Below are 24,296 nucleotides of genomic sequence, written 5' to 3' on the forward strand. Positions count from 1 at the left end.
ATCCTTACTAAAATTCATTAACCATTCTTTAAAAAAATCATTAATTGCTCTAAATATGATTTTAAACTTTAATTTTATTTTTTATAAACTAACTTTAACTTAGTAATTTAATTTCCATTAATAATTATAAAATTAACTTTAATTTATTTTAGTTAAGAATTTAACAGATAATGTCTAAGATATTAAAATATGAATTTGAATAATAATTTTATTTTTAATTAAGTATTTATAAAATTTAAACTCTTAAATCTAGTAAATTATTGTTTATTTGATTTTACTATTTTTCTAAACAATTTATCTCAAAATCCTTTATTTACGAACACTAACAATAATTTATTTCTTAGGAAAAAAAACTCCAACGAACATGACTATAACAAGCATATCATAACAACAAAAAAAAGAAAAAAAAAACAATTATCCATCGCTTTCCCAGTTTTTCCCTCATCTCTTCACGCCCAAGGGTTAGCGCGTGATGAAAGAAAATTGAGCGTCCAAAAATTTCCAAAGTTGAATGATTAATACCTACTTAATTAAAGCTTAAATTAATTTATTACTAATAGTTTCTTCTCTTATCTTATCGGCTCTCATTGAATGCACATTTCAAGTCCAATGCTTTCACTTGAATAGATCTCTCTCTCTCTCTCTCTCTCTCTGCCATTACCAAATCATCAAAATCCCACAGAATCTAACTCCATTCAATTCCTTCTTCTTTTTATCCTAGTCCAAATTCTATTGGTTAATTTAAGTTTCTTTTTTCCTGAAAGAAAAAACGTTCTTATGGCCGATCAGCTCAGCTTAATATGCAGGTAATATTCGAACCTATTTCTTCTGGAAATAAACTAAACGAAAGAAAAGAAAAAGTTGCACTTTCCTTTTTCTGCTACTTTCAAATTTAGTTTAGTTAATTAATGATTAAAGGGAAAAAGAAAGAAAGAAAGATGTGGTTTTCGCGGAAAAAGTGTGGATTCGGTGCAGTTCAGTAGGCTGTGATCGGATCCACTGGATTATTTCTCGTGATGCTGGGAGCTCTGTTAGGAAGTTGTTTCTTGGAGTTTCTTAGCAGGTAATGGCTGTCTTAAGTGTTTTTTTTTTTGCATTATTTTTATTATTAGTAACCTTTTGTTTTATAACTAATCCCTGTTCCGGTTGCCGAAAAAATTATGGAAATGAAGAGTGAATCCTGAAATGAGGCCGTTTGCTGGGTTTGATTTTTGTTAGATAAGGAATAAACAAAAAAGAGATTTTAGTAAATTGAAATAACATTTTAGAATAACTTGAACCCTTTAGCTGAATAGTTGAATTTGCAGGAAAAATAAAATGCAACTTCACATTCTTGAATTCTTGATGATGTTTTCAATTTATTTATTAGATAGTTCCTTTTTGTTTTCTTTCTTTCCTTAATGTGTATGCTCTGTTGTAATTTGAATCAATAGGAGTTCCTTCAATTTGTAATGCAATCAGTTGATGACAGTAAAGAAAAGAAGAAGAGTTTGAAACGATCAAGATCATTGTCCCCTCGGGATATGCCTGTGACCGACTGCACTGCTATGCAAACTATTGACGATTGCATTCTTTTCCCTGTTGAAGAGATAGTTCAATCCCCACTGCCTGGATATGTAGCGCCTACATCTGTTAGTTTTAGTCCAGATGATAGTTTGATAGCTTTTCTATTTAGTCCTGATCACACTTTGAGTAGAAAGGTTTTCACTCTTGATCTCAATGCTGGCAAGCAAGAGCTATTTTTCTCTCCCCCGGATGGTGGACTTGATGAGAGTAATATATCACCGGAAGAGAAGCTGAGGAGAGAGAGGTCAAGGGAGCGTGGCCTGGGAGTCACACGTTATGAATGGGTGAAGACTATGTCCAAGAAGAAAACTATTATGGTGCCTTTGCCTGGAGGGGTATGTTAAAGAATTCCATCTATTAATTTGAATTTACTGTTGCGAAGGCTTATTTAGTTCACTTGTATTGTTTAATCCTTTAAATGGTGTCTCATATGATTTATTGTAGCCTTTTCATTACAAAACATAAGAGTTATTCCCCAAAGTCTTAGTAATTTGACATTCGATTTTTGTTTTTTGATAAAATTTGTTGTAATCTAAAATATACTTAGAAAATTACTCGAACCAATGAGGGTGACTTTGCTATATCAGTAATATCGCTCATTCAACAGAGTACTGCCTTCAAGTTTTCCTCTCTCCCTCTCTCTTTTAATTTGGGGTATCAGGGCATGTTTCTAAGTGCAATAACATATAATTGAGGTGAAGGAAGTGTGTTTCTTTATTTGTTCCTAATTTGGACTGGTGGAGGTTGTGTCAGTTGATACCTTTTCTTCATACTTCATTGACCACAATTTGCCAATTTTGCATACTGGATTAGAGATGCTACCATGATGCTGGATAGTAGGTTCCCTTGTGTTATTTCCTTCACTCTCTCATACTCATTGTTTATACTGATACAACAAATTTAAACACTATCATCACACCTCAACCTTTGTAGCACCACTTTAATACCTCCAGCACTGTGTTCACTCGCTAACTGGTCAAAACTATATACCCTCCACATTCAACTTTAGCTTCAGTTATTACTAAATATTCCCAGTTGTTGTGTGAATTAGCTGGCCAAATAGCATTATTTCTCTGCAATGTAATCATTTCGTGCAGATCTTCTACCACTTTATCCAATTCTTGCTAATGACATACAAATTAGAAATTTTGTTTTCACTGGTAATTTGGTTTCTTCTCCTTGGCAGATTTATTTCAAGGAGTTTTCTGGTTCAAAACCAGAGCTCAAGCTTCCAAGCATGCCATCATCACCAATCATCGATCCGCATCTTTCCCCAGATGGCACTATGCTTGCTTACATAAGAGATTATGAGCTGCATGTTCTGAATCTCTTGTGCAATGAACAAAGACAATTAACATTTGGCGCCAATGGGGACATTCTGGTAAGTTTATATTACCCGTATCTATATGCAGTGGAATTTTATTGTTTCACTTCTCTGGATGTTCATATATTTTCAAGAAGTTTTCTTTTCTTTCTCTCTTTCCTCATGTATGGCCCTGATTGCGAAGGGAAGGGGGTTGGGGGGAGAGGGGAAAGTTTGTGTAAAGGAGAAAGTATGTGAATTTTTAATGGTGCAATCTATACAAGGTCTTGGGGGCCATCTAGAATAAGCCACTTTATATATGACTTGAAACAAGTGGTATACGTATACCACTTTGCTCCAGTCAGTTGATCAACTACTTAGGGTCCAAATAATTGCTCTGGTCTATGCTTATTTAATTTCTCTTTTCCTTTTACCTTGGTGCTTCTTGTCAGCCAGAGCAATGATTGTTGATAGCAGCACTGCCTGTAAGGAAGCAGATCAACCTGTAAAAGTTGCTCTGGCACAATGCCAATTCATTAACTACATTATACAGCTTAGAAATCATCTGACAACTTTTCCTGCTATTCATAAAAACTATTCAGTGCAATAATTTCGAATACATTAAGCTCCAGATTGTCAAAACAATTCAACAAGACTTTTGAATTTGTTGGCAGTCAAGTTTTTGGCTTGTTTCTTTGATCTATATGTGGTTTCAATCTACTACGTGGGTGTGGCAAATGAAGCAAGTTAGACTTAAAACATTTGACATTTGTTTAGTGTTTTTTTTCTCATCTTGAATTTGACACTGTTTTTAATGAATTGCAGACTCATGCACTTGCTGAGTATATAGCTCAGGTGAGAATTCCTTTCAATCTCCTTCCTTTTGTTTGCATAGTTGTGTAAATTTGGTCAGTGACTAGTATGATTTTGGAACTAATTACTGATCTTGACTGTAAAGAGAGTTTACAGTTTCTTTTCAGTGACATACAACCAATGCCATCAAGTTACCAATGATACCAGAATTCAATCTTTTTTGTCTTTTTAATATCTCTGTTTTGTATGTCAATTTTCCCCCCTCATCTTTTGGGAATTTCGCTGATTGCAGGAGGAGATGGATCGAAAAACTGGGTATTGGTGGTCACTAGATAGCAAGTTCATTGCATTTACGGAGGTTGATTATTCTGAGATACCTCTTTTTAGAATTATGCATCAAGGTAAAAGCTCAGTTGGTCCAGAGGCAGAGGAAGACCATGCATATCCTTTTGCAGGAGCTTCAAACGTCAAAGTTCGCCTTGGGGTGGTTTCCACTGCTGGTGCTCCTGTCACTTGGATGGATCTTTTCTGTGGGGGATCAAACTACGAGGACGAATATTTGGCCAGAGTCAACTGGATGCATGGAAATGTTCTTACAGCACAAGTCTTGAATAGGTCTCACTCCAAATTAAAGATCCTTAAGTTTGATATCAAGACCGGCCAAAAATATGTTGTCATGGTCGAAGAACTAAAACCTTGGATTAATCTGCATGACTGCTTTACACCTCTGGACAAAGGAGTCACCAGATATTCTGGGGGGTTCATCTGGGCAAGTGAAAGAACAGGATACAGACATCTTTATCTGCATGATGCTAATGGGACTTGCTTAGGACCCATTACAGATGGTGACTGGATGGTTGAACAAATTGCTGGTATAAATGAGGCTGCAGGGCTTGTGTATTTCACTGGAACTCTTGATGGACCTTTGGAATCGCACCTTTATTATACTAGACTATGCCCAGATGAAAATTCTACTTTGCAAGCTCCCGTCAGATTGACTCATGGCAAGGGAAAACATGTGGTTGTGCTTGATCACCACATGCGGAAGTTTGTTGATATTTATGATTCTCTTAATTCTCCCCCTAGAGTTTTGCTTTGCAACTTGATTGATGGAAGTGTAATAATATCTCTTTATGAGCAACCATTCACCATTCCCAGGCTTAAAAGGCTTCAACTTGAGCCTCCAGAGATAGTTCAGATACAGGCAAATGATGGTACCATGCTATATGGGGCTTTATATAAGCCTGATGCTGCAAGATTTGGTCCTCCACCGTACAAAACCTTGATCAGTGTGTATGGTGGTCCTAGTGTACAGCTTGTATGTGATTCATGGATAAATACAGTTGACATGAGAGCGCAATACTTGAGGAGCAAAGGCATTTTAGTTTGGAAGGTTGGCATTTCCTGCCTTGACAGCTTATGTACCTGATCATTTTTTTTTCCTTAAAGGAAATTTAAATTCCTAATACGCTATTCTAGATTAGGATATTCATTTGTTTGAAGTTTACCGCACTTATGCAAGTTCATGACCCAAACATGATGTCATGTTTCAAACTGCTCATGAAGATCATTATTACATCTTCTGTGTCTTTCTACTTCCTCATCTGACATATGCTCTTTGCAGTTAGATAATAGAGGAACAGCTAGACGGGGACTGAAGTTTGAAGGCTGTCTCAAAAACAACATTGGCCGTGTTGATGCTGAGGATCAGCTTACTGGAGCTGAATGGCTAATTAAAAAAGGGCTAGCAAAAGCTGGCCATATTGGGTTGTATGGTTGGAGCTATGGTGGTTATCTCTCGGCTGTGACCTTGGCTAGGTTTCCTGATGTCTTTCAATGCGCTGTCTCTGGTGCTCCTGTTACATCATGGGATGGATATGACACATTTTACACCGAGAAGTACATGGGATTGCCTTCTGAGGATGCTGAAAGTTATGAGTATGGCTCTGTGATGCACCATGTGAATACGATGAAAGGAAGGCTCCTATTGGTACACGGCATGATTGACGAAAATGTACATTTTAGGCACACGGCGAGGCTTATTAATGCTCTTGTGGCAGCTAGAAAGTTGTATGAGCTGTTGATTTTTCCAGATGAACGTCACATGCCACGCCGTCACAGAGACCGAATTTATATGGAAGAGAGGATATGGGAATTCATAGAGAGGAGCTTGTGAGGTAACTTCTTGTTCATACATCATCTATAGTGTTGTTTGTCAGGAAAGAGAATACTGTGGGGTTCATTTCTCTTCTTAAGAGAGTTAGATTTGTCTACCCTCTTTTGAAATTTTATAAAAATCTGGGAAAACATCTCATGTATTTTTTATTTTTTAAAAAAATTTCAATTTCATAATCTAGCCAATCAATCTTTACATAGAGCAAAGTAGACGCTGGTACTCTGCCAATTGCTATGTATTGATGAAGATCCAGTAAGTGTGACTGATGCTTTCTATTGAAAGGGAAAATATAGAGTTCAGAGAGAGTGGAGTTGAATATCTTGCAGGGGCCCAACTTCATCATTTCAGTCAACATAGCTACAGAGGTATTTAGGAAGGAGGGTAGCATGGCCAAGTTCTGATCAACGCATGAAATGGGTGGCAATGACTTAGCACTAGCTATGTTTTGTCTAGTCGCTGAGTGGAGGAGAAGCATAAGATACTATAATAGGTGCAGCATAAGATACATTGGAATGCTTTCTGTTCATGCTTGCCCACACGCCTCTCTCATTGCATAGACTTGCAACTTCCCATTAAGTTGATTTTATTATCTATTTTGTAGCTTCAAACATACAAGTCTATTGCTAATCTATATACAATTTCCTTTCATCTTTGTCTCGAACTGTACGAGGGGACGAGAGGGGAGTGCCGAGTGCGGCACACAAATTATCAACAAATTAGAATGAAATTTCTTGTTAATTTCATGCACATACTGGCAGCAACATCTTTTTGACCTTTTTAATTAAAAAAAAAAAAAAGAAAAATTCAAACTCTGCTATTTGAACGATGAGGTTATGTGCTAATGACATGGCAGGGAGCTGTTGGCTCGCATACGAAAACATGATACAACTTTTGCCCCTTCTTCTGGTTTTGACGTGGGAGCAATCGATCGGTCCCACTCAAATGTGCACATATCGTGGCCTTCACACCAGATCCTATGAAGAAACATAATTACCGAAACGCCCTTCCACAGTTACTAAGAAATTTGAAATTTTTTCTAGCCAGGTACAAATACAATTATAAAAAAGAAAAAAATAATAATTTACTTAATGGTATAAAAAATTAACTGCCTAGAAAATGGCTATATATATATGATATTTAACATCAATTAGAAAAATACTTTTACATGAAACAATCCAGAGTTGCCTAATAAGTAGAAATAGGACCTGTGCAACACAGGCCAACACAGTGTCTCAGATTAAGGGTAATTCAGTCTTTCAGCATATGTGATTACAAAACCCCGTAAATTAGTCAGTAACTCGTCCGAAACTAGCGTGAAAATACGTTATGTCCGACACGATAAATAGACCGGCGGATTTAATTCAGTCACTCTAAAACCCCACTCTGTCTTCACTCTCTCTCTCTCTCTCTCTCACTCAAGAGTTCAGACTCTGAGAAAAGGAAGAGTCGTAGAAATTACTTTCAGAAAACTTTTTGAAAGGAAAACTAATAGTAATTGAAAAGAAAGAAAGAAAGAAACAATCAATGACGCGGCTTTTCTTTAATTTCTCTTTCATTTCTAATTCACCATTTCTGTACCAGCATTTGTTTTAATCTTCCATTTTCTCTTCTTCAGGTACGAATACGATCATCATTTTTTTTTTTTAAATTTCGTATCGTTGATTCAGTCCCCTTTGGTTACTTAATTTTTCTGTTTTGTGTTTTGCATTTCGTTATTGAGCTTTTTTTTACGATATGATGATGCCTTATTTATTTAATTTTTAATTTTTTATGTTTCAAAATGGTTTATTTTTTGCTTCAAGTGTTTCAGATTGTTTGATTTATAAGGAGATCGGATAGAAAATTTGAAAAATCATGATTTTCTTTGCGAGATTTAATGTTGTAGACATTTTCTCTTTGGTTACTGAGAATTGTGAGCGAGAATTATAGAATATCCAAGGTTCCTTTTTCCTTTTTTTTTTTAGTATAATTAGGTTTTGTATGTTAGTATCTAACAGAGTATATCAGGAATGGATGCTTTTATTAACTTTATTTTTTTTATGTAGTAGTTATTATTTGTTTGGAAATAAGAAAATCTGAATAAATTTTTTTAAAAAAAATCAGAATAGCAGAGTATGAAATTTAAAGTCTTAATTTTATTATTTTTTAGAGGTATTATTATCATTATTGGTTTTGACAAGAGAATAGAGTGAAGAAATTAAAGGAATCAATGTTTTCTTATTTTGAAGAAAAAGAATCTCCTTTGGTTTCTTTTGTACTGAGATTAATGTTTGATTCTCTAATTCTGGATGTTTATATTAGTGTTTTACTTTTGTTTTGATCTATCGGTAATCAAATGCTGGCTGATGTTTTTTGTGATATCTGATTACATCTTTATTTGGTGTATTGTAGGGAGTTTGCATTTGAAATTGCAGTGAAGGTCTTGGACTGTCTTTATATTCCAAAGAAACTGGGGAGTGAAATAGATCCTTAGCTCTTCTTCTATCCTTGGAATAAACTTGGACTTCTTTGGATCCTTACTATGAGATCTGACTGTTTCTGGCTAAAGGTTTTTTCGAATTTATCTGCTGCATTGTTCGAGGATTTTTAATGGAATTTGGTTTTTCGAAGTGCCTAGTTTCATAGAACTTTCTATAGGGTAGACAATGTCAATTGCCAGTGTAGCTTTAAGCCCAGTAATTGAAGAGTCTCTGAGTTTCCCTGGAAATTTTGTGCACCGATATGTTCAGACTTTGAGTGACTCGATCTTAATTTTTCTCTCTGTTGGAGGGTCTGTCATTCCTATGCGTGTAATGGAGTCAGATTCAATTGCTTCTGTGAAGCTGAGGATTCAGAATTCAAAAGGCTTTTTTATGAGGAAGCAGAAGCTAGTTTTTCAAGGGAGAGAACTGGCTCGGAATAATTCTCTTGTCCGGGACTATGGTGTTGCTGATGGGAATGTATTGCATCTGGTGTTAAGGCTTTCAGATCTCCAAGCAATCACTGTTAGGACTGTATGTGGTAAGGAGTTTGGGTTTCATATTGCGAGGGGTAGAAATATGGGTTATGTGAAGCAGCAAATTGCTAAGAAGGGAAAAGGATTTCTTAATCTCAAGGATCAAGAACTGGTATGCAACGGTGAGGAGCTTGAAGATCAGAGACTAATTACTGATATCTGCAAAAATAATGATGCTGTGATTCACTTGCTGGTTCGAAAGTCTGTTAAATTAAGGGCTGTACCTATTGAAAAAGATATTGAAGTTTCTATTGAGGAACTGAACTTGAATGAGGGGAAACCAGATGCAGTGGGACAATATCAGGGTGTCACACTCTGTCAGGAACATCGGGTCATGGAGAGGAAGCTGTTGCAGAGAGATTTCATTTTGGAGCCGCTGGTTGTTAATTCCAAGATTGAATTGCCATTAGTTATTAAGGAACTAATTGACTTAACTTTTGATGGATTAGAGAGAGGCAATAAGCCTATTCGGTCATCAGAGGGGTCAGGTGGAGCTTACTTCATGCAAGATTCATCTGGTCAGAAGTATATCTCAGTTTTCAAGCCTATTGATGAAGAGCCAATGGCTGTAAATAACCCACAGGGCCTCCCCTTGTCACTAGATGGCGAAGGGTTGAAGAAAGGCACACGTGTAGGACAAGGTGCACTGAGGGAAGTTGCAGCTTACTTGTTGGATCATCCGATGGCTGGACCTCATTCATTTGATAGCGGAGGAAAGGGGTTTGCTGGGGTTCCTCCTACAGTGATGGTTAAATGTTTGCATAAAGGATTTAATTATCCAGAAGGTTATGAGTATGATTCCAAGAACATTAAGATTGGGTCACTGCAGATGTTTGTTAACAATGTTGGAAGTTGTGAAGATATGGGCCCTCGTGCGTTCCCAGTGGATGAGGTGCACAAGATCTCTGTGTTGGACATAAGGTTGGCAAATGCAGATAGACATGCTGGAAACATACTGGTTACAAGAAATTGCAAGGAAGGTCGGGTTTCTCTTGTTCCTATTGATCATGGCTACTGCCTACCTGAGAGTGTAAGAGTCTAACTTGCTTATTTCTTTAGTTGGCAGGATTTTGTTAGAGTTTTATTCCCTGCAGAGAATTGATTGCTCACCTCATTCTCCATGTTTCAAATTTATTGCTTTGCAGCAAGCATTTTACATTTTAACGTTCAAAGACAAAGTGCAACAATTAAGTCTGTGACTTCATGTTAAGAAAGAAATTGCTTGTTGCCTTTCTCCTAATTCTTGTGTTTGCCACATACACAGTTATAGTCATAAATTTCAAAAGGAGTTTCTAGTTTAGCTGTCTGGTGATCTAATGTCCATAAAACATAAAACGGTTATAGTTATGCAAATGCGTGGCTTTCATGTTGTTGAACATGTCATCACTTGAACTTGTGGTTCTATATTGAAGTTGCAAGAAATCTAGCTTTCCAAATGAAAAAGCTGTTTTGCAACCCAAATTTTGTCTGAAAAAATAGCAATTTTTTGTCAATTTCTTCTTCACTCAGAAATTCTTGAGATTTGTCAACCGTTCCTAGTTTGTATCAACTCTTATTGCGAGAGATTAGAGCTTCTTTAGCATTCATTTTCATCACCTTATGATTGCTCTCCTCATTGCTGCAGTTTGAAGATTGTACATTTGATTGGCTTTACTGGCCTCAAGCTCATGAACCTTATAGCCCTGGTGTCGTCAATTATATTAAGTCACTGGATGCTGAACAAGACATTGAACTTTTGAAGTTTCATGGTTGGGACATGCCACCTAAGTGTGCCCGCACCCTTTGCATTTCCACCATGCTTCTAAAGAAAGGTGCAGAGAGAGGACTCACACCCTATGTTATTGGAAGAATCATGTGCAGGGAAACACTGAAAGAGGAGTCAGTAATTGAGCAGATTGTTAGAGAAGCTGAGGAAGCTGTGCTTCGTGGAATGAGTGATGATGCATTTTTTGAAGCTGTGGCATCAATCATGGATCAGCATCTTGACGAACTGACCTCATAAGCCCTGAGGTGACTGGTTAGGTAGCTTTGCACATCTGCATTTGCCACATTGCAGAGTTATCGCTGAAGGATGATGGTACTCCATATTTTTGTTAAATGGTCTGCATAAGTTCTGTGTAATATTGGGTTGTTGCTGGAACTTGTGTCTCCATCATCTGTTTCATTTTGTTCATACATGTAACTTCCCTTTGCAGCCCATCTTTGAACCATAGTCTATTACCTGGAAATGCCTTAAGGCAATGTATCCAAGAAGAGAGTGTATTCTGGAGATTTTAGTTGTTTGGTTATAGCTATGTGAATAATAGTAAACACACTCTCTTATTCTTTTCTTTTTTATCTTTTCATTTATTCTCTTTATTTAGTCCCCGCCCCAATAGTTCAAATATTTGGAGTTGGCTTCTCCTTGACCCTTACTACTCAATTTTTGTGCCCAAAATAGAATGGGCGCTTACTACCCTGAGTTTCAGCAGCATTCCATATCTGGTTAGCACAATACTTTGAAATGGTGTTCATTGTTATTATTATTTCGTATGAGCAATTCCAGACTTCCAGTGGTAGTTCATTTGCTTGGAGGGTTCAGATGATGGTCTCCAGCCTATCTAGGGTCTATCTCCAGATTCACCCATCTCCTAAGGCTCTTCTGGAAGACCTTGGGGCTGCTGCTCTGCCCTTGCCAGAGACTGTCTGAGAAGCGATGTAACTACTACAACTGGATTAGACGCTGTTATAGTTGAAAGCTGGTATTACGATTTTGGATGATACGATAACTGAGAGATCGGTCATGTGACATAAGACGAGGCCTGGTTGCGCCAAGGACGCCATCTAGAATCAAAATTATTCCACAACCAAGGGTGGAGAGTCGAACAAAAAGAGATATTTAATAGTTAAAAAGAGAATTTTATATATAATTTAATTATTATTTATTTAAAAAATTAAATAAAATTTAAAAATATTAAATATAAAAAATATATATTATTAGTAATGAGGGTGTCATTTATATATATAATTAAATAAAACAATAAAATGAGTTATTTTTTTACTTTGTATGTCTTAACTCTATTCTTATTTTTTTATTTATCTCTTAAATTACTAATTAACATATTAAGTTATTGAATTGAACCATTGAGATATAATATACTTTGATAAACTATTAGGTTTAAACTGTTAAGATATAATATATTATAATAAAATAGACTTATATTAAAATTTAATGAATTTGAATTAGTAGTTTTACTCTCTCTTTTTTGTAAATTTTATAGGCTTAACATAGTAGTTTAAGATTTATTTGTTGAGCTTTACTAGTAGTATACTCAACATAATGATTTCAATTTTATCAAACAGTTTGAAGAATAAAATTAATTATTAAATTTAAAAAATGATTTTGAAAGCTATTAAAAATAAATATAATAAATAAAATTATATTAAAAATATAATTATTTTATTCTATTAATTTATATGTATACCCTTTTTACTTAAAGTTTATAACATATATATTGAGATATATTAGTTATTTTAAATAAAAAATACTATATTGATAAAATTTTATGAAACAGTACAACATTGTAATTTATATTTAAAAATTATATAAAAATTTATTTATTTTTAAAAATTTAAATTATAAAAAATAAAATTCACAAAAAAAAAAAACATGACAAGTAAAAAATAAAATTCACATATGACATAATAAAAAAGAAAAGAAAATATGATTGATGGATTATATAAATTTATGAAAGAAAACTTATACAAATATAAAACATATAAATAAAATTATAAATTAAAAAAATTTAAAATTGAATAGGAATATAAAATTATTTTATTATTTTATTTGTATTAATTATTAGATAAAAATTTATTTTAAGAGTTTATTACAAAAATGTATAAAAAAATTTTAAAAATTTATTTAATATGTAAAAAAATTTTAAAATTTTGTGAGGCCATGGCCCCGCCCCGCACCCCCAATTCCACAAGGAGGCTCCTCCCCTGACAACAGCTGGCTTCGCACCCATCGCTTTTTAGCTGCACTTTTGCTGCCTAACTCCAGTCTTGTACGCAGCCAAACTTGCTTTTTTATTTGTCCCCTCAACAAAAGAACAAAATACTCTGTGAAAAGTAGCTGGATGCAGTGTTGCAAAAAACGATGGACACTTACCCCATTGAGCCTGGCATTCATCAAAACCAGGGTGGATAAAGTTTATTGGCATTTCCTCTGCCGATCTACAGGTGAAAGTCGAATTAGAACTCATTTATTGGCAACTAGTTACAGGCATTCGGGTAGTTTCCAGCCACATGTCTAGAATGGGACCCAGGTGCAGAAGGCCACAGCTGGTCTAGGATGGACCCAGGTGCAGTGGGGCAATATCGTTTTAAATTCCGGGTGCACGAACCTGTGGGTCGAGCTCAACGCCCATGGGCTTGCTTTAATGACCAACAAATCAACAATGGAGTGGCTCCACATTTATTTCTTGTAAGTCAGTCACTCACCGTCACCGACACCAATAATTTTAAAATAAACCTGAGCCACACATACACAGTAAAGATGCGGCAACAACAACCCACCAAGGCGACAAAACAGTCCAAACGAAGAACAATATGCAACATCATTTCCTTATTACAACACCATTTTGACTGCGTATGGAATTTATAATTACAAAATTTTAAAAAAAGGTAATATAGTAGCATCAGTAGTAGTAATTCTTAAGCCTCTAGGCTTCTATAACATGTTTGGAGTTAAATCAAAGAGAACAGGCGAGCCTTATTACCATATCATGAAAAAAATTAGAAAGATAAAAACTATATTTCATACAATTAAACACTAAAAAAGAAAAAGAAAAAGGGGTAAGAAATACTTAAAATTTTAAACTTGTAGGCCAGCCAAGAAAGCAACCCCAGTTGACGGTAACCATGCCGATCCATAAATAAACTGTCCCACGGTGAATTTGCCTGCTTCAATCTCTGAAGTGATGACCCTAAACCCGGGCCATCTGACCCGTTGCCCAACTGCCGCGCCCGGCCCATAATTCATGTATTCGCCATAGTATAGTGTATCTAAGGCAAACGTAGCATTCCACTCCAGCCATCCCCTAGGGTGAATGTGGTCACTCATGTACGATAACATGAACACAGTCCTGGAGTACAACTTCCACGGACGTCCTAGATAAGTCTGGAAGCTTCCGTTGGCTGCCGCGAGGTCCTGCGTGGGTAGGATCCGACACGCATGGATGGAAATACCCGTGTTTTGGTTGGGGTCCTTTCGGTTTTGGGCCGTGATGGTGTTCTTCTGGAGGGGCATGGGCTTCCGGGCGTAAATGGTACAGTTTTGGAGTACCACAGCGGCATTACCGAAGATGAAATCCACCGTCCCGTATATGTCACATTCGCGGTAAAACTGGCGATTGGAGTGAGTGTATAAGGTGTCTTGGTATCCAATGACGTTGCACCTGTAGACCACGGCATGGTCTGCCCCAATGCGAAGTGCCACCGCCTGGTGCTTGGCTGGTCCGGCCCAGTTCTCAAATGTCATGTCCCTTGCAATAAAACCAGTTCCAGTTGCCGCTGAAAAAAGAAAACATTAAACTACCGATGAATACTTCCTCAGAAAATGATGCAAACATGATATCCCATTAGTATTAATTAATGTTCGATCAGGATGGGATTATTAAACTAAAAAGTGCTGATTATTTAACAATGATACTATGCAAATTCGCGAGAGGGGATAAGCCATGACCCACCTCGAATAATGTCACTCTTTCAGCTCTAGATTGTAGCCACATATCCAGTTTTGGACTATATGAGGAATTACATCACTCCGATTATTCCCAATGAGCTTCAGGCTCAATACTAATTTAGTGGCAAATCAACAAAACATAGCTTAAGCAATGTTATTATTCCAATCAATCATTTCCCAACGATTTCCTTCAACAACAAAAAAAAAAACTCTTCTGTTTTCGGGCATTTTAGAAGGGTAATTTTAATTTCCATGCTATGGACGGAGAAGTAAGCAGATACCGGATAAGATGAAGTTGCTTTGGCTTTCTGTAATAACAGCCCACGTGCAACTTCTTAACATTCATGCCATGGTGAATGGTTTGGGGTCCAATGGTTTTTCTTAAGGAGTTTTATTTGTAGTAAAATAATAATAATATTATATATATATATTCACCGACTCTAGCGTAAGAAAAACAAACTTACCGAAGGCTGCAGTGTGGAATGTCGTCATGTTGTCAAATACACTTTTTCCTCCGGTAATCACTGTTTTACCCTTGCCGTCTCCTATGAACATCAAGTTGATCTTCTTCCTCCCCACCTTCAAATTACTCTCTTCGTACCTGTCAATGAGCAGTAATAAAGTAATTTAACTTTTTCCATTTCCACACAGCTGCAATTTCCAAGTCAATTTTTAATTTACTTTCCGAGAAAATGTTTAAAGAACAAGTAAAAAGAAAATTTTCCCAAAAGTATTCCACTAAATGCCAACCCACCCAATGACCCTAACCAAAAAACCATTTCACGTGAATAATATTATCATATTCACATGATTGATACTAATATATTTTTATTATGATTATATTGCGAAGGTCAAAAATTGCCATCATTAATTAGATTAAAAGGGTTCGGTAACGAACCGCAAAGAATGCAATACTTCAAGGCTACTTTCGTCATTTTACGTTATAAAAGGCTGGTAGCCAAAATGGGAGGGAAAATATATATGGAAAAGTGATTTCAGAAAAGGCCACGGGGGAAAAAGCTGTCGCCAGCAAAACTTGGATCTTTATTATCACCGCAATTTTACCTTCCTGCCCTCACGTAAATGATGATCCGCCGAGTACTATGCTCCGGCGCCCTCTTAATCGCCTCGGTAATCGTCTTAACGGTGCCGTTTCCGTCTTTCGAAACGATGATGTCTGCCTGGATCGTCGACACGGGAGCGTTCAGCAGCTCCCTCTCTTTCCTCCCCAGCCATTTCGGGAAATGCTCGTCATCGATATTTTCTCCCGATATGTCGTCATCCGTAGCCAACAATCTCCTGTTCTGTATCGGCACTCCGGCGAAATCGTCTCCGCCACTCGCAGCGAAAATCGACAAGCAGTTGCTCACGAGTTCGGACAAGTCCTTCATTTTCTCTGCCACTTGATCCTTCACCGCCCCGCTCACTCCCTCGAATCCCTCCGAACACGTGTCCTGGTTTGTCAACGCTGCCGCTAAGCCACGTCATCACGTCCTGATTTGTCCCGGCTTTAACATTATTATTATTAGCATTGCCGTCCTCAGAAGGGACGACGGAGAAGAGGGAACGGGAGAGGGCGTCGATGGAATCTTCAAGAAGCTCGAGGCAGTCGTCGTATGCCGACCGTACGCGTGGATCCATCTGAACGTAGGAGATGGACGTGGTCGTATAAAGAGCTTTGCTAAAGTGCTGCAGCGTCATATTGAAGGAAATGTGGACGAGGTCTTGCTCATTGGCAGTGAGTGAGCCAGGGAAGTCCAGGAGCGAGTTGACGCAGAGGTTGGGGAACCGAGTTTTGCCACACGTCCTGGAAATCGATTGGGTGGGCTTCCGGCGGATTTGGGTGCCCACTGGGTCGGCGCCTCCTTCACGGAGCCCAATTACGAGCCCAGCACAAACAACCGAGATAATGATCATAGCCAGGGCAACAACTGAAACTATAACAAGCTTTTTCTTGTTGCTTTTAGCTTTGGGTTCTTCATGAGGTGGTTGTTGTAGCTGAGGAAGTTCAGAGCCTCCAGGTTCGGATGGTCGGAGCCTATCGTATCCCATTGCTCTTTCTGTGCCGAAGCAGCTGCAAAATCAGTCAGCAACTTTGCAAGTGTAGTGAGCAGGAAGAGAAAGGAAAGGGGTGAGTGGTGGTGAAAGGATATAAATATTACTACTACCACATGAAGAGCTAAGGCAGTATGTGAATGTACATAAATAAAGAGTAAGAGCGTGGAGTTATATAAAAAGGAAATAGATGGAGTGGGGGATGTGAGAGAGTAACAGAGAAGGTTGGTGTGAAGTCTATGTCGAAAGCATGAGCTGTCCTCTACTTACTACTTTCTCAGCTCTCTGCCCACTGGGATGGACTAGAAAAATTTTTTAAAAAAAGGAAAAATAAATGTGTAAGTTGTAATTTTGTTTTAACTTTTCTCTTTAGATTTTGAAAAGTGGATGATAATAAAATAAAAATTACTTATCTGATGAGTTAAGGAATCGATGGAGAAATGATTAAGAAAGAAAGTTGCGAGAACTTTTTGTTTGCTTTTAAGCAGTTAAGTATGAAAACTTAGTTAACAAGTTTAATTAATAAGTGGATTTGTAGGGTTTTTTTCTTTATATAAATGGATTGTGATTCATGTATTGTCAGTTAGTTGTAAACATGATTGAACTTAACAGAAATCTCAGAATCTTAAAGCTCTTTTCTGACATGCTTATGCCAGTAGTTAGGATTTAATCTTTTTCTTAATTAGCTTATTGGTTTTTTTTAGGCATATATGTGCTTTTCTCTCTTAATCAAGCGTATCCCTTTTCTTCTAATGACCAAGATCTGATGTCAATCTTATTCCACACAGAATGCAAATATAAATATTATAAATAGGTATAGTGTATTTAAGTTTAATGCTGTGAGTTAGGCTATGTACCAAATTAATACAATTAAGTGGGACTAAAGCTAGCACAGCCATCAGCATACAAACAGAATAAATTAACCACATAAATCTAGCATTGAGAAATCAGTAGGGGGCATTGAATTACTTCAAGGAAAAACAACAAAAAGAGATGAATTGTAGAACAGTATATGCCAATTTGATTTTGTAGCCTTTGATGATGTATTAGCTTTAGACAATATAAACTCCTCTGTGACCTGTTTTATGGCACATTGTGGCAGTGTACTTTGAGGAAAAGAAATAGGGGATTCAAGAACATATAGTATATTTTGTACTAAAAAGACAAAAAAAAAGTATACGTACCTTCTTTAGTCGATCAGCTAAAATTCTTGTGTTTGATAATTTCCCTGGGGGCCGAGCTGCTGACTGCTAAGTTATTACCCGTATTTATAGACATAAATTTAGGTTTAGGGTTAAGAAGCCGAAATGACGGCCTATGTGTGCCGTACAGGGTTGGCACCTTTAAGAAAGATTTTTTGTATTTTTATTTGAATTGTTAGAGTCCACAACTTCAAATATAGAAACAAAATTAATAGGAAATCAAAGGAAATAATTGACTTTATTGATGGGAAAAGGAAAGAAAAGCAAGAACCGAATCTCTTCACGTTCAAGCCAGCCATAGACACCTTTAAGTCCGAGAATTTGATTTCGATTCTTCTTCCTTCTATGGAAATTTTAGTTTTCTTTTTTTGTATAATTATATTTATTGGCTGAATTAAGATCAATTGAACAAAGGGTAGAAGAAGTTAATTAAAGAAAGGAGGCGGAGAGACAGGTTCATGTGTTGCTTAGCCTACAAGGTACATCGATGAAGAACACTCTGTAATGGTTTGTTAAACTGTAGCATGTCAACTCAATAAAAAAAAAAAGTAGGTGCTTATGGTGTTTGCTTTATGCTCTCTTTTGAAGGAAGTAATCGAGCAGACCATAATTTAGTGATTTTCGTGAAGATGATCATGCCAAAATCATCTAACAAGAAGAATTTATACCATTACACCCCAATCCGACTTTTCTAACAGAATCCCAAGTTCAGTCATGTTTGCATGAAAACTATAGGGTAAGCTGTAACATATACTATAAATTATCCTTTAAAAAACAATAATATATATATATGGATTAGATATATTAATAAATTAATAGTAATTATCATTTGTTCTATTCCTTTAGATTATCCCTTCTCCAACCTTCTATGGATCCATAAGCAAGCATTGGCTGAGATGCTTTTTGGTCCTTTCCACATCATCCAATTATATCAGAGGCTTTACTTCAACACATTTGGTTAGTGGAAATCCACAGCAAAAATTAAAGTGGGACTTGTAAAGAGACGAAAACGACACACACACACACACACACAAACAAAATAAGAGTATTTGTCTAAATTTTACTTAAAACTTTACTTTATTTCTGGTAAAGAGGCAAAGTTTTGGGGAGAAGAAGTCACGGGCCATCATTTAGGAAACCCAAAAGGAAATATTTGATATGATTAACCAAACAGAGTAGTTCTGGAAACGAAGCTTCCACCTCTGAAGCCCACCGGATTGGGGAAAATTGTGCATATGAATAAACTATATAGATGAACTGGATATATATAAGACTTTCCTAACAAAACAGTGGAAGCCTAATGATACAGATCAAGAAGGCTGAAGACATGAATACTTAGTAACAAGATGTGCTGTTTAGGTACACAGCATGAGAAATTCCTCCACCAACTCTCATCAAGCTTTTGTGTGCGTTTTTCTTTTTCCATCACCTTGAAAAACCAGTAGTTGGGGAAGGAAAAAAACCAGATGAAAAGTGAAGACGTAAGAATGACGTACCAAAATTTGATTAAAATTATCGAAAAAGAAGAGAAAAAGCCCCCTAGAGTAAAGAGAGGGAAACTTTTCTTGTTGTAGTTCCTTTATAATCTTCAACCTCAGGCAAACAATATATTAGATGTTTTCCCTTTTTTCTCTTTTGTCCCCAACATTAATTAATCGTTGAATTTTACAACCTATAGCTTTTTCCTTTTTATTTGTAATATAATCGGTGCTTTTTTTCCTTCTTATTTGAATTTTTTTTTATAAAAAGCCAAATAAAGTCAAATTCTTAAATTAAAACCAATGTATCTGAAAATATTCATTCAGATTATCATATTAAATAACATTTTCTTCCATTAAATTGAAAATTGATTTAATAAGAAATATTAAAATATAATCTTAAAAGGTGTTTTTAAACATTTATTGGGAAGCAAATATATATGTAATAAGAAAATAAATTGAGCAGAAGATAATGAAGGAGAAGGACCACACGGAGAAGGGGAAATCCACCGACAGTTGTTCAATGGATAAATCACCCAACAACATTAAATAAGGAAGGCGACCACGTTAGTAGTAGTAGTAGTACATTTATTTGGTGGCGTTAAATCTTTAATATGTTTGAATCCAAGCGCTGCTGTTTTGCAAATTGGCAAATCGGCTATTGAATATGATGTCGTGTGCGTGCCTACTCTGACTTTCCGACCTTGTGAACTGTGGAGTGAATACCGTGAGAGGACTGCTGTCTTTCCCCGTTTCTCTCTTTCACTTTGATTATGCACTTTTGAACTCATGTTCCCCTCCCTTTCTTCACTTCCGCGACATAGAATTTACTTATTTGTAATCGAACAGTTAAAAAATTGTCAGAAATTAAGTTGATGTCGTGTCAGCGACATGCTTGTGTAGCGTAAATATTTATTTTGCATTTTGGGTAAATATGTATGTACCTTTTTTTCACATGTTCTTACTGTATGTATAACCAGCTTATACAGTGATAAAACATTGGAGATTAGTTCGTATGACCCACAGTTTCAATGGGCTGATTAAGCACACAGTACTGTAAGGAAAACTTCTGCCACTCTTTTGTTGAAGCTTGCCCATATTTTTCTCAAATTGAAACGAAAGGAATTCACAGCTCACTGATGGACATTACATAATCCAAAGCATGCCTGGTTTTATTAGTTGAATGAAGTTCAATTGCTTGAAAAAAACAAAGAAATGACTAGGTTTATATCTACTGGTTGAGGTTTTATGTCAAGTTAGCGGAAGGGGAAAGGGGTGGATTCAATGTTCTTCACCCTGATTAGTCACTAGTGAAAGGACACTGAAAATGAGGAAGATTCCTTGACTCTCTCTTTCTTTAATCAAATCATTTTAACTCTTAAAATGACCAGAGTGCATAGGTTATAGCATAAAAATAAGTGGCTTTGGATACCTTTTCTCTTTGAACCAGGAATTCTAAACTTGAATTAAAGAAGATCACTTGGTCATTTTTGTCACTTTGGCACATCTTCTTTTGGTCTTTTGGGGTCCCCAGCACTCATGGTTGTTCCCTTGCACAAACTCCTGCACTGCGTTTGATTCCCATGGAAGAAGAGGCCGAAGAAGAAAGAGGTTTGACTTCTTGTTTCCAAACAAGGACTAGTGTACACATCCATGACCATGTGCCAGTTAAAACATTTAGGCGATGTAGGAAAATTGCAACCACGCTTTTCCTTTATTTCTAACTTGGAATGACTCACAATTTTGTCTTACTCCTTTTTGTTTGTCCACTTTGAAGAAAAAAATAAATGAATGAATGACCCACTTCAATTCCAGTTCTGCCACACAGTCCGCAGACAGTAAAAAGCAAGCTAATTCCTTGGATTGAACGTCGGTTTTAATTGCCAAGCAGAATTTTGCAATATCTTTTATATATCGGTTCACTTAATTTCATCACCTGTGCAATTCTTGAACTACGAACTTAATTATAGGCTTTGGCTTTTGATAATCTGCCATTCTAGCAGTAGTAATTCTCGTATGTTAAAGAAATGTACAGTTTAGATAAGTTTTTTTATGTCAGAAAAATAAAATTAAATCTAATTATTTGATCGAGACTGCACTTTTAAGGAATGCGTCGACCACCAACACATGCTACAATGATTTGGGTCATGCCACTGAAACTTTAATCATCAAGGTTTGATAAAGAGATTACTATTCAGGAACAATTGCATTGACTTTGTAGACCATAATTTCCTTTCCTTTTGACTTTCTTTATTTACGACGATCACGAAATTTCCAGTGAATCACTTTGGTTTAGAACTGATTGCACCAAGTTCGTAGCTGATGGGAGAAAAAAGAAGAGAGGAAGAAGGAAAAACAATGAAGAATAACGATTTGACCAGACAGAAAAGAACATGAGAAAAGAGCAAAACTTTGAGGTCCACACGGCACAAGGCACAAAACCGAAAGCTATCCAAGAGGGCAAATTTATTAAACATGTGCCCACTTCCATGGTGGTAGGAGACACAGCACCTTATTTCCCAAACCCGATCACATGATTTGTCATATGATCTGTAACAATGCTGCTTAGCTATTTTCCAACAATCACTTTCATTATTACTTGGAATGGTTTTCCTTCTTCTGTTAATTATTGAGGTGCTGCTGGGGCTTTATTTGAGCCAAAAAAAAGGGTTTAATGACACCAAGCTGGTCATCATCATCATTGTCGTTCTATCCACTGCTTTTGAAACTAAATGGTCGCAATCAAACTCGTCTTAGTTAATTTTTCTCTATTTCCTTCCAGGAATTGGACAAATCTGTTTAAGTTTTGAGTGTCACGCTATGCATGCACTTGCACTGATTAAGACTGAGTTCTTATTAGTTAATTGGTTAGTTTAACTCTCACCCACAATTGATTGTCAACCAATCAATGGTCTGCGTCTTCTCTAACATCATTAATTACTTGTTTGTAGCATTTTAGTATCAATATATGATTCCAATGCCTTACCTCAACTATTCCACGTGAAAATCTAGAATTTGCCATTTCATAATCTAATAATAAATTTTTTACTTATATTAAGATGAAAGATAATCCATGCTTAAAGATGATGACTAGCCCCACCAGTCGGCACCAATGAGCCATGAGCAGTTGATAAGCAGCTTCCATGAGTTTACATCAGAATGGCCATTAAGCAAGCGAGCATGCCTATCTGCTTGAAAGCAGGAAAGGACAAACCATGTACTCCCAAAGCTTTTGGGCGTTTGTCGAAGGTCATTGTTGACGCATCGTGGCAATATACTAGCTAGAATGTCTTCTTATGGCCATTCTGGGGCAGCCACGACTGTTTGCTCTGTTCTCTTGTCATTGTCTTTTCCATTTTCTTTGGTTTCTGTCTAGTCAGTTAGTCCAGATTCTATTACTAGAGGATGATTATCCTTTGTAATAAGCTTTTACTAGTGTATGATATTGATATCCACACTATAATACTATTTTGATAGAAAGAAGTAGTAATTACTGGCATGAGGATGCACAAATCTACCCTTTTTATGTCAACTCAATCTCATCAAAACCAAGTTATAAATTGGAGCTTTCATGATCTGTACATAAGTAAGAAAATAGCATGAATGGTGGGGAGCTTAATTAACCAAAATCATCACAATGATGCTGTGTGTTTAACTAATGGGGACTGCAAGACCGAAAGCTAATCAGTTTGGTTTTTAACTTTCTATAAACAATCATTTCTGCTCTCTTATATTTTCTTTGTCCTCCAGTCGACCAAATTCATCATTTTCAAGCTATAATCCTATCGCATCTGCTTTGCTACAAGGATGATCATTCTGTATCAGTTAATTATTTCAACGAACTGATGTTGTTTAATTCGCAATCTTATTAATCTGCCTGGCTGTGCCTTTTAGAGCGGTGAATGTTTCCCGATCAAAGACAGTAATCCAGCTTTCATCATCTTTGTTGTGGCTGCTATGCAACTTTTAAGACAATCCAGATGAATTATGGAGGTCAATTTGTATGATCAGTCGTACCAATCAAAGTTTGAGCATGAACTGATTTCGATCCCAATGAAAAGGTTATGTTTCTTTATTGGGGTGAACTCTTGTGACGCTGATGTTCTTTGGCAAAAATTATAACCAAAACCACGTTTATTTATCTGTGGCCATAGATTTGATTATTTCAGAAAATTAGAAAAAAAAAAACAAAAGATACATCAGAATCAGAGGTTCGTTTTCACTTTCACTTCACTTGTGTAAGAGTTTCTTGTGAGAATAAACTGCCAGCTAGTTTAACGGGTAGAGCTTTTGGAGTTTTGACTTGGGAAGTTACAGAAGAAAGAGCAGAGCTAGCATATCCATAACCGGAACCTACCAATTAGACCCAGAAAAAAAACAGAGAGAGCTTCTCTTAGGAAATTTGATCATGAACAAGGCATGATTGATTAGCACAATAATTTTGAGAATTAATATAGAAAAGTAATTAGTAATAGGGTACGCATGTTTATAGTTCTGGTAGAATTAATACAGGTGTATAACTATTGATCTCTTGATTGAACTGTGAAATGAAGGGTTAAGATGATAAGTTTTAGCATTGGGTGAAAATTTGGTGATGGTCTTGGCACTACTTAGATTAGATGTTTGAACCATTTTCTTACATAATAAATAAAACTTTTGGATGGATGCTTTAATGCTGGGATTTGGGTTTCCAGAGAAATAATTTGGAATGGTTGAACATTTAATTGGTGATGAATACCCCTGGATCCCACGTCTAATTAATGGGGAACATGGGTACCAGTTGGATTATCTTCATTTTGCAAAACAAGTGTTGCATACTTGACAAGCTACAACGTGCTAGTTTTCGCCTTTTCGCGTATCAAATGCTGTGCAGATCACTGCCTATAACTGATACGTAGATTTTTTTTTTTCTTTAATTTACAGTGAAAAATCTCTCTTTATTGAACAATGAATCTAGGATACCTACAGTGGCGATCACTTTAC

General features: G+C 36.4%; 3 protein-coding genes and 1 pseudogene across 7 annotated transcripts; 2 read left to right on the forward strand and 2 right to left on the reverse strand.

Annotated features, from left to right (window-relative positions):
• The first annotated feature begins 584 nt into the window (after nucleotides 1-584).
• On the forward strand, nucleotides 585-6,506 carry LOC110413111 (prolyl oligopeptidase family protein). 5 transcript variants are annotated; one of them, XM_021423816.1, is made up of 8 exons: nucleotides 585-806; nucleotides 919-1,063; nucleotides 1,472-1,901; nucleotides 2,753-2,947; nucleotides 3,695-3,724; nucleotides 3,975-5,075; nucleotides 5,307-5,859; nucleotides 6,059-6,506. In XM_021423816.1, the coding sequence occupies exons 2-7, from the start codon at nucleotides 1,017-1,019 to the stop codon at nucleotides 5,856-5,858; spliced, it is 2,355 nt and encodes a 784-aa protein (XP_021279491.1). In that variant the 5' UTR covers nucleotides 585-806; nucleotides 919-1,016; the 3' UTR covers nucleotide 5,859; nucleotides 6,059-6,506. The 5 variants fall into 5 exon arrangements, with proteins under 5 accessions (XP_021279491.1, XP_021279499.1, XP_021279505.1 ...); XM_021423824.1 differs by having other exon boundaries at nucleotides 6,152-6,506; XM_021423830.2 differs by lacking the exon at nucleotides 919-1,063 and having other exon boundaries at nucleotides 1,434-1,901; nucleotides 5,307-6,506.
• A 710-nt stretch (nucleotides 6,507-7,216) lies between these two features.
• On the forward strand, nucleotides 7,217-11,211 carry LOC110422710 (phosphatidylinositol 4-kinase gamma-like protein). Its single transcript, XM_021436728.2, has 3 exons — nucleotides 7,217-7,473; nucleotides 8,250-9,883; nucleotides 10,478-11,211. The coding sequence occupies exons 2-3, from the start codon at nucleotides 8,504-8,506 to the stop codon at nucleotides 10,853-10,855; spliced, it is 1,758 nt and encodes a 585-aa protein (XP_021292403.1). The 5' UTR covers nucleotides 7,217-7,473; nucleotides 8,250-8,503; the 3' UTR covers nucleotides 10,856-11,211.
• Nucleotides 11,212-13,430: 2,219 nt separating this feature from the next.
• LOC110412197 (putative pectinesterase/pectinesterase inhibitor 34) lies at nucleotides 13,431-16,797 on the reverse strand. The gene is made up of 3 exons (XM_021422707.2): nucleotides 15,644-16,797; nucleotides 15,043-15,179; nucleotides 13,431-14,406 (listed from the first exon to the last, which is right to left on the reverse strand). The coding sequence occupies exons 1-3, from the start codon at nucleotides 15,967-15,969 to the stop codon at nucleotides 13,709-13,711; spliced, it is 1,161 nt and encodes a 386-aa protein (XP_021278382.2). The 5' UTR covers nucleotides 15,970-16,797; the 3' UTR covers nucleotides 13,431-13,708.
• Nucleotides 16,053-16,630, reverse strand: LOC149527728 (putative pectinesterase/pectinesterase inhibitor 61 pseudogene; annotated as a pseudogene).
• Nucleotides 16,798-24,296: the final 7,499 nt, after the last annotated feature.

Source organism: Theobroma umbraticum, unplaced genomic scaffold (genome assembly GCF_002168275.2).
Source record: "Theobroma umbraticum cultivar Fairchild unplaced genomic scaffold, ASM216827v3 scaffold_30.0, whole genome shotgun sequence".
Classification (NCBI taxonomy): Eukaryota; Viridiplantae; Streptophyta; class Magnoliopsida; order Malvales; family Malvaceae; genus Theobroma; species Theobroma umbraticum.

Coding starts and splice junctions, on each gene's coding strand:
- LOC110413111 (XM_021423816.1), top strand. CDS start 1,017: ATGCTGGGAGCTCTGTTAGGAAGTTGTTTCTTGGAGTTTCTTAGCAG. Junction 1,064..1,471: donor TTCTTGGAGTTTCTTAGCAG/GTAATGGCTGTC, acceptor AGTTGATGACAG/TAAAGAAAAGAAGAAGAGTT. Junction 2,948..3,694: donor GCGCCAATGGGGACATTCTG/GTAAGTTTATAT, acceptor AATGAATTGCAG/ACTCATGCACTTGCTGAGTA.
- LOC110412197 (XM_021422707.2), bottom strand. CDS start 15,969: ATGAAGGACTTGTCCGAACTCGTGAGCAACTGCTTGTCGATTTTCGCT. Junction 15,180..15,643: donor ATTTACGTGAGGGCAGGAAG/GTAAAATTGCGG, acceptor GCTCATTGACAG/GTACGAAGAGAGTAATTTGA. Junction 14,407..15,042: donor ATTCCACACTGCAGCCTTCG/GTAAGTTTGTTT, acceptor TTCTTTTTTCAG/CGGCAACTGGAACTGGTTTT.
- LOC110422710 (XM_021436728.2), top strand. CDS start 8,504: ATGTCAATTGCCAGTGTAGCTTTAAGCCCAGTAATTGAAGAGTCTCTG. Junction 9,884..10,477: donor GCTACTGCCTACCTGAGAGT/GTAAGAGTCTAA, acceptor TCATTGCTGCAG/TTTGAAGATTGTACATTTGA.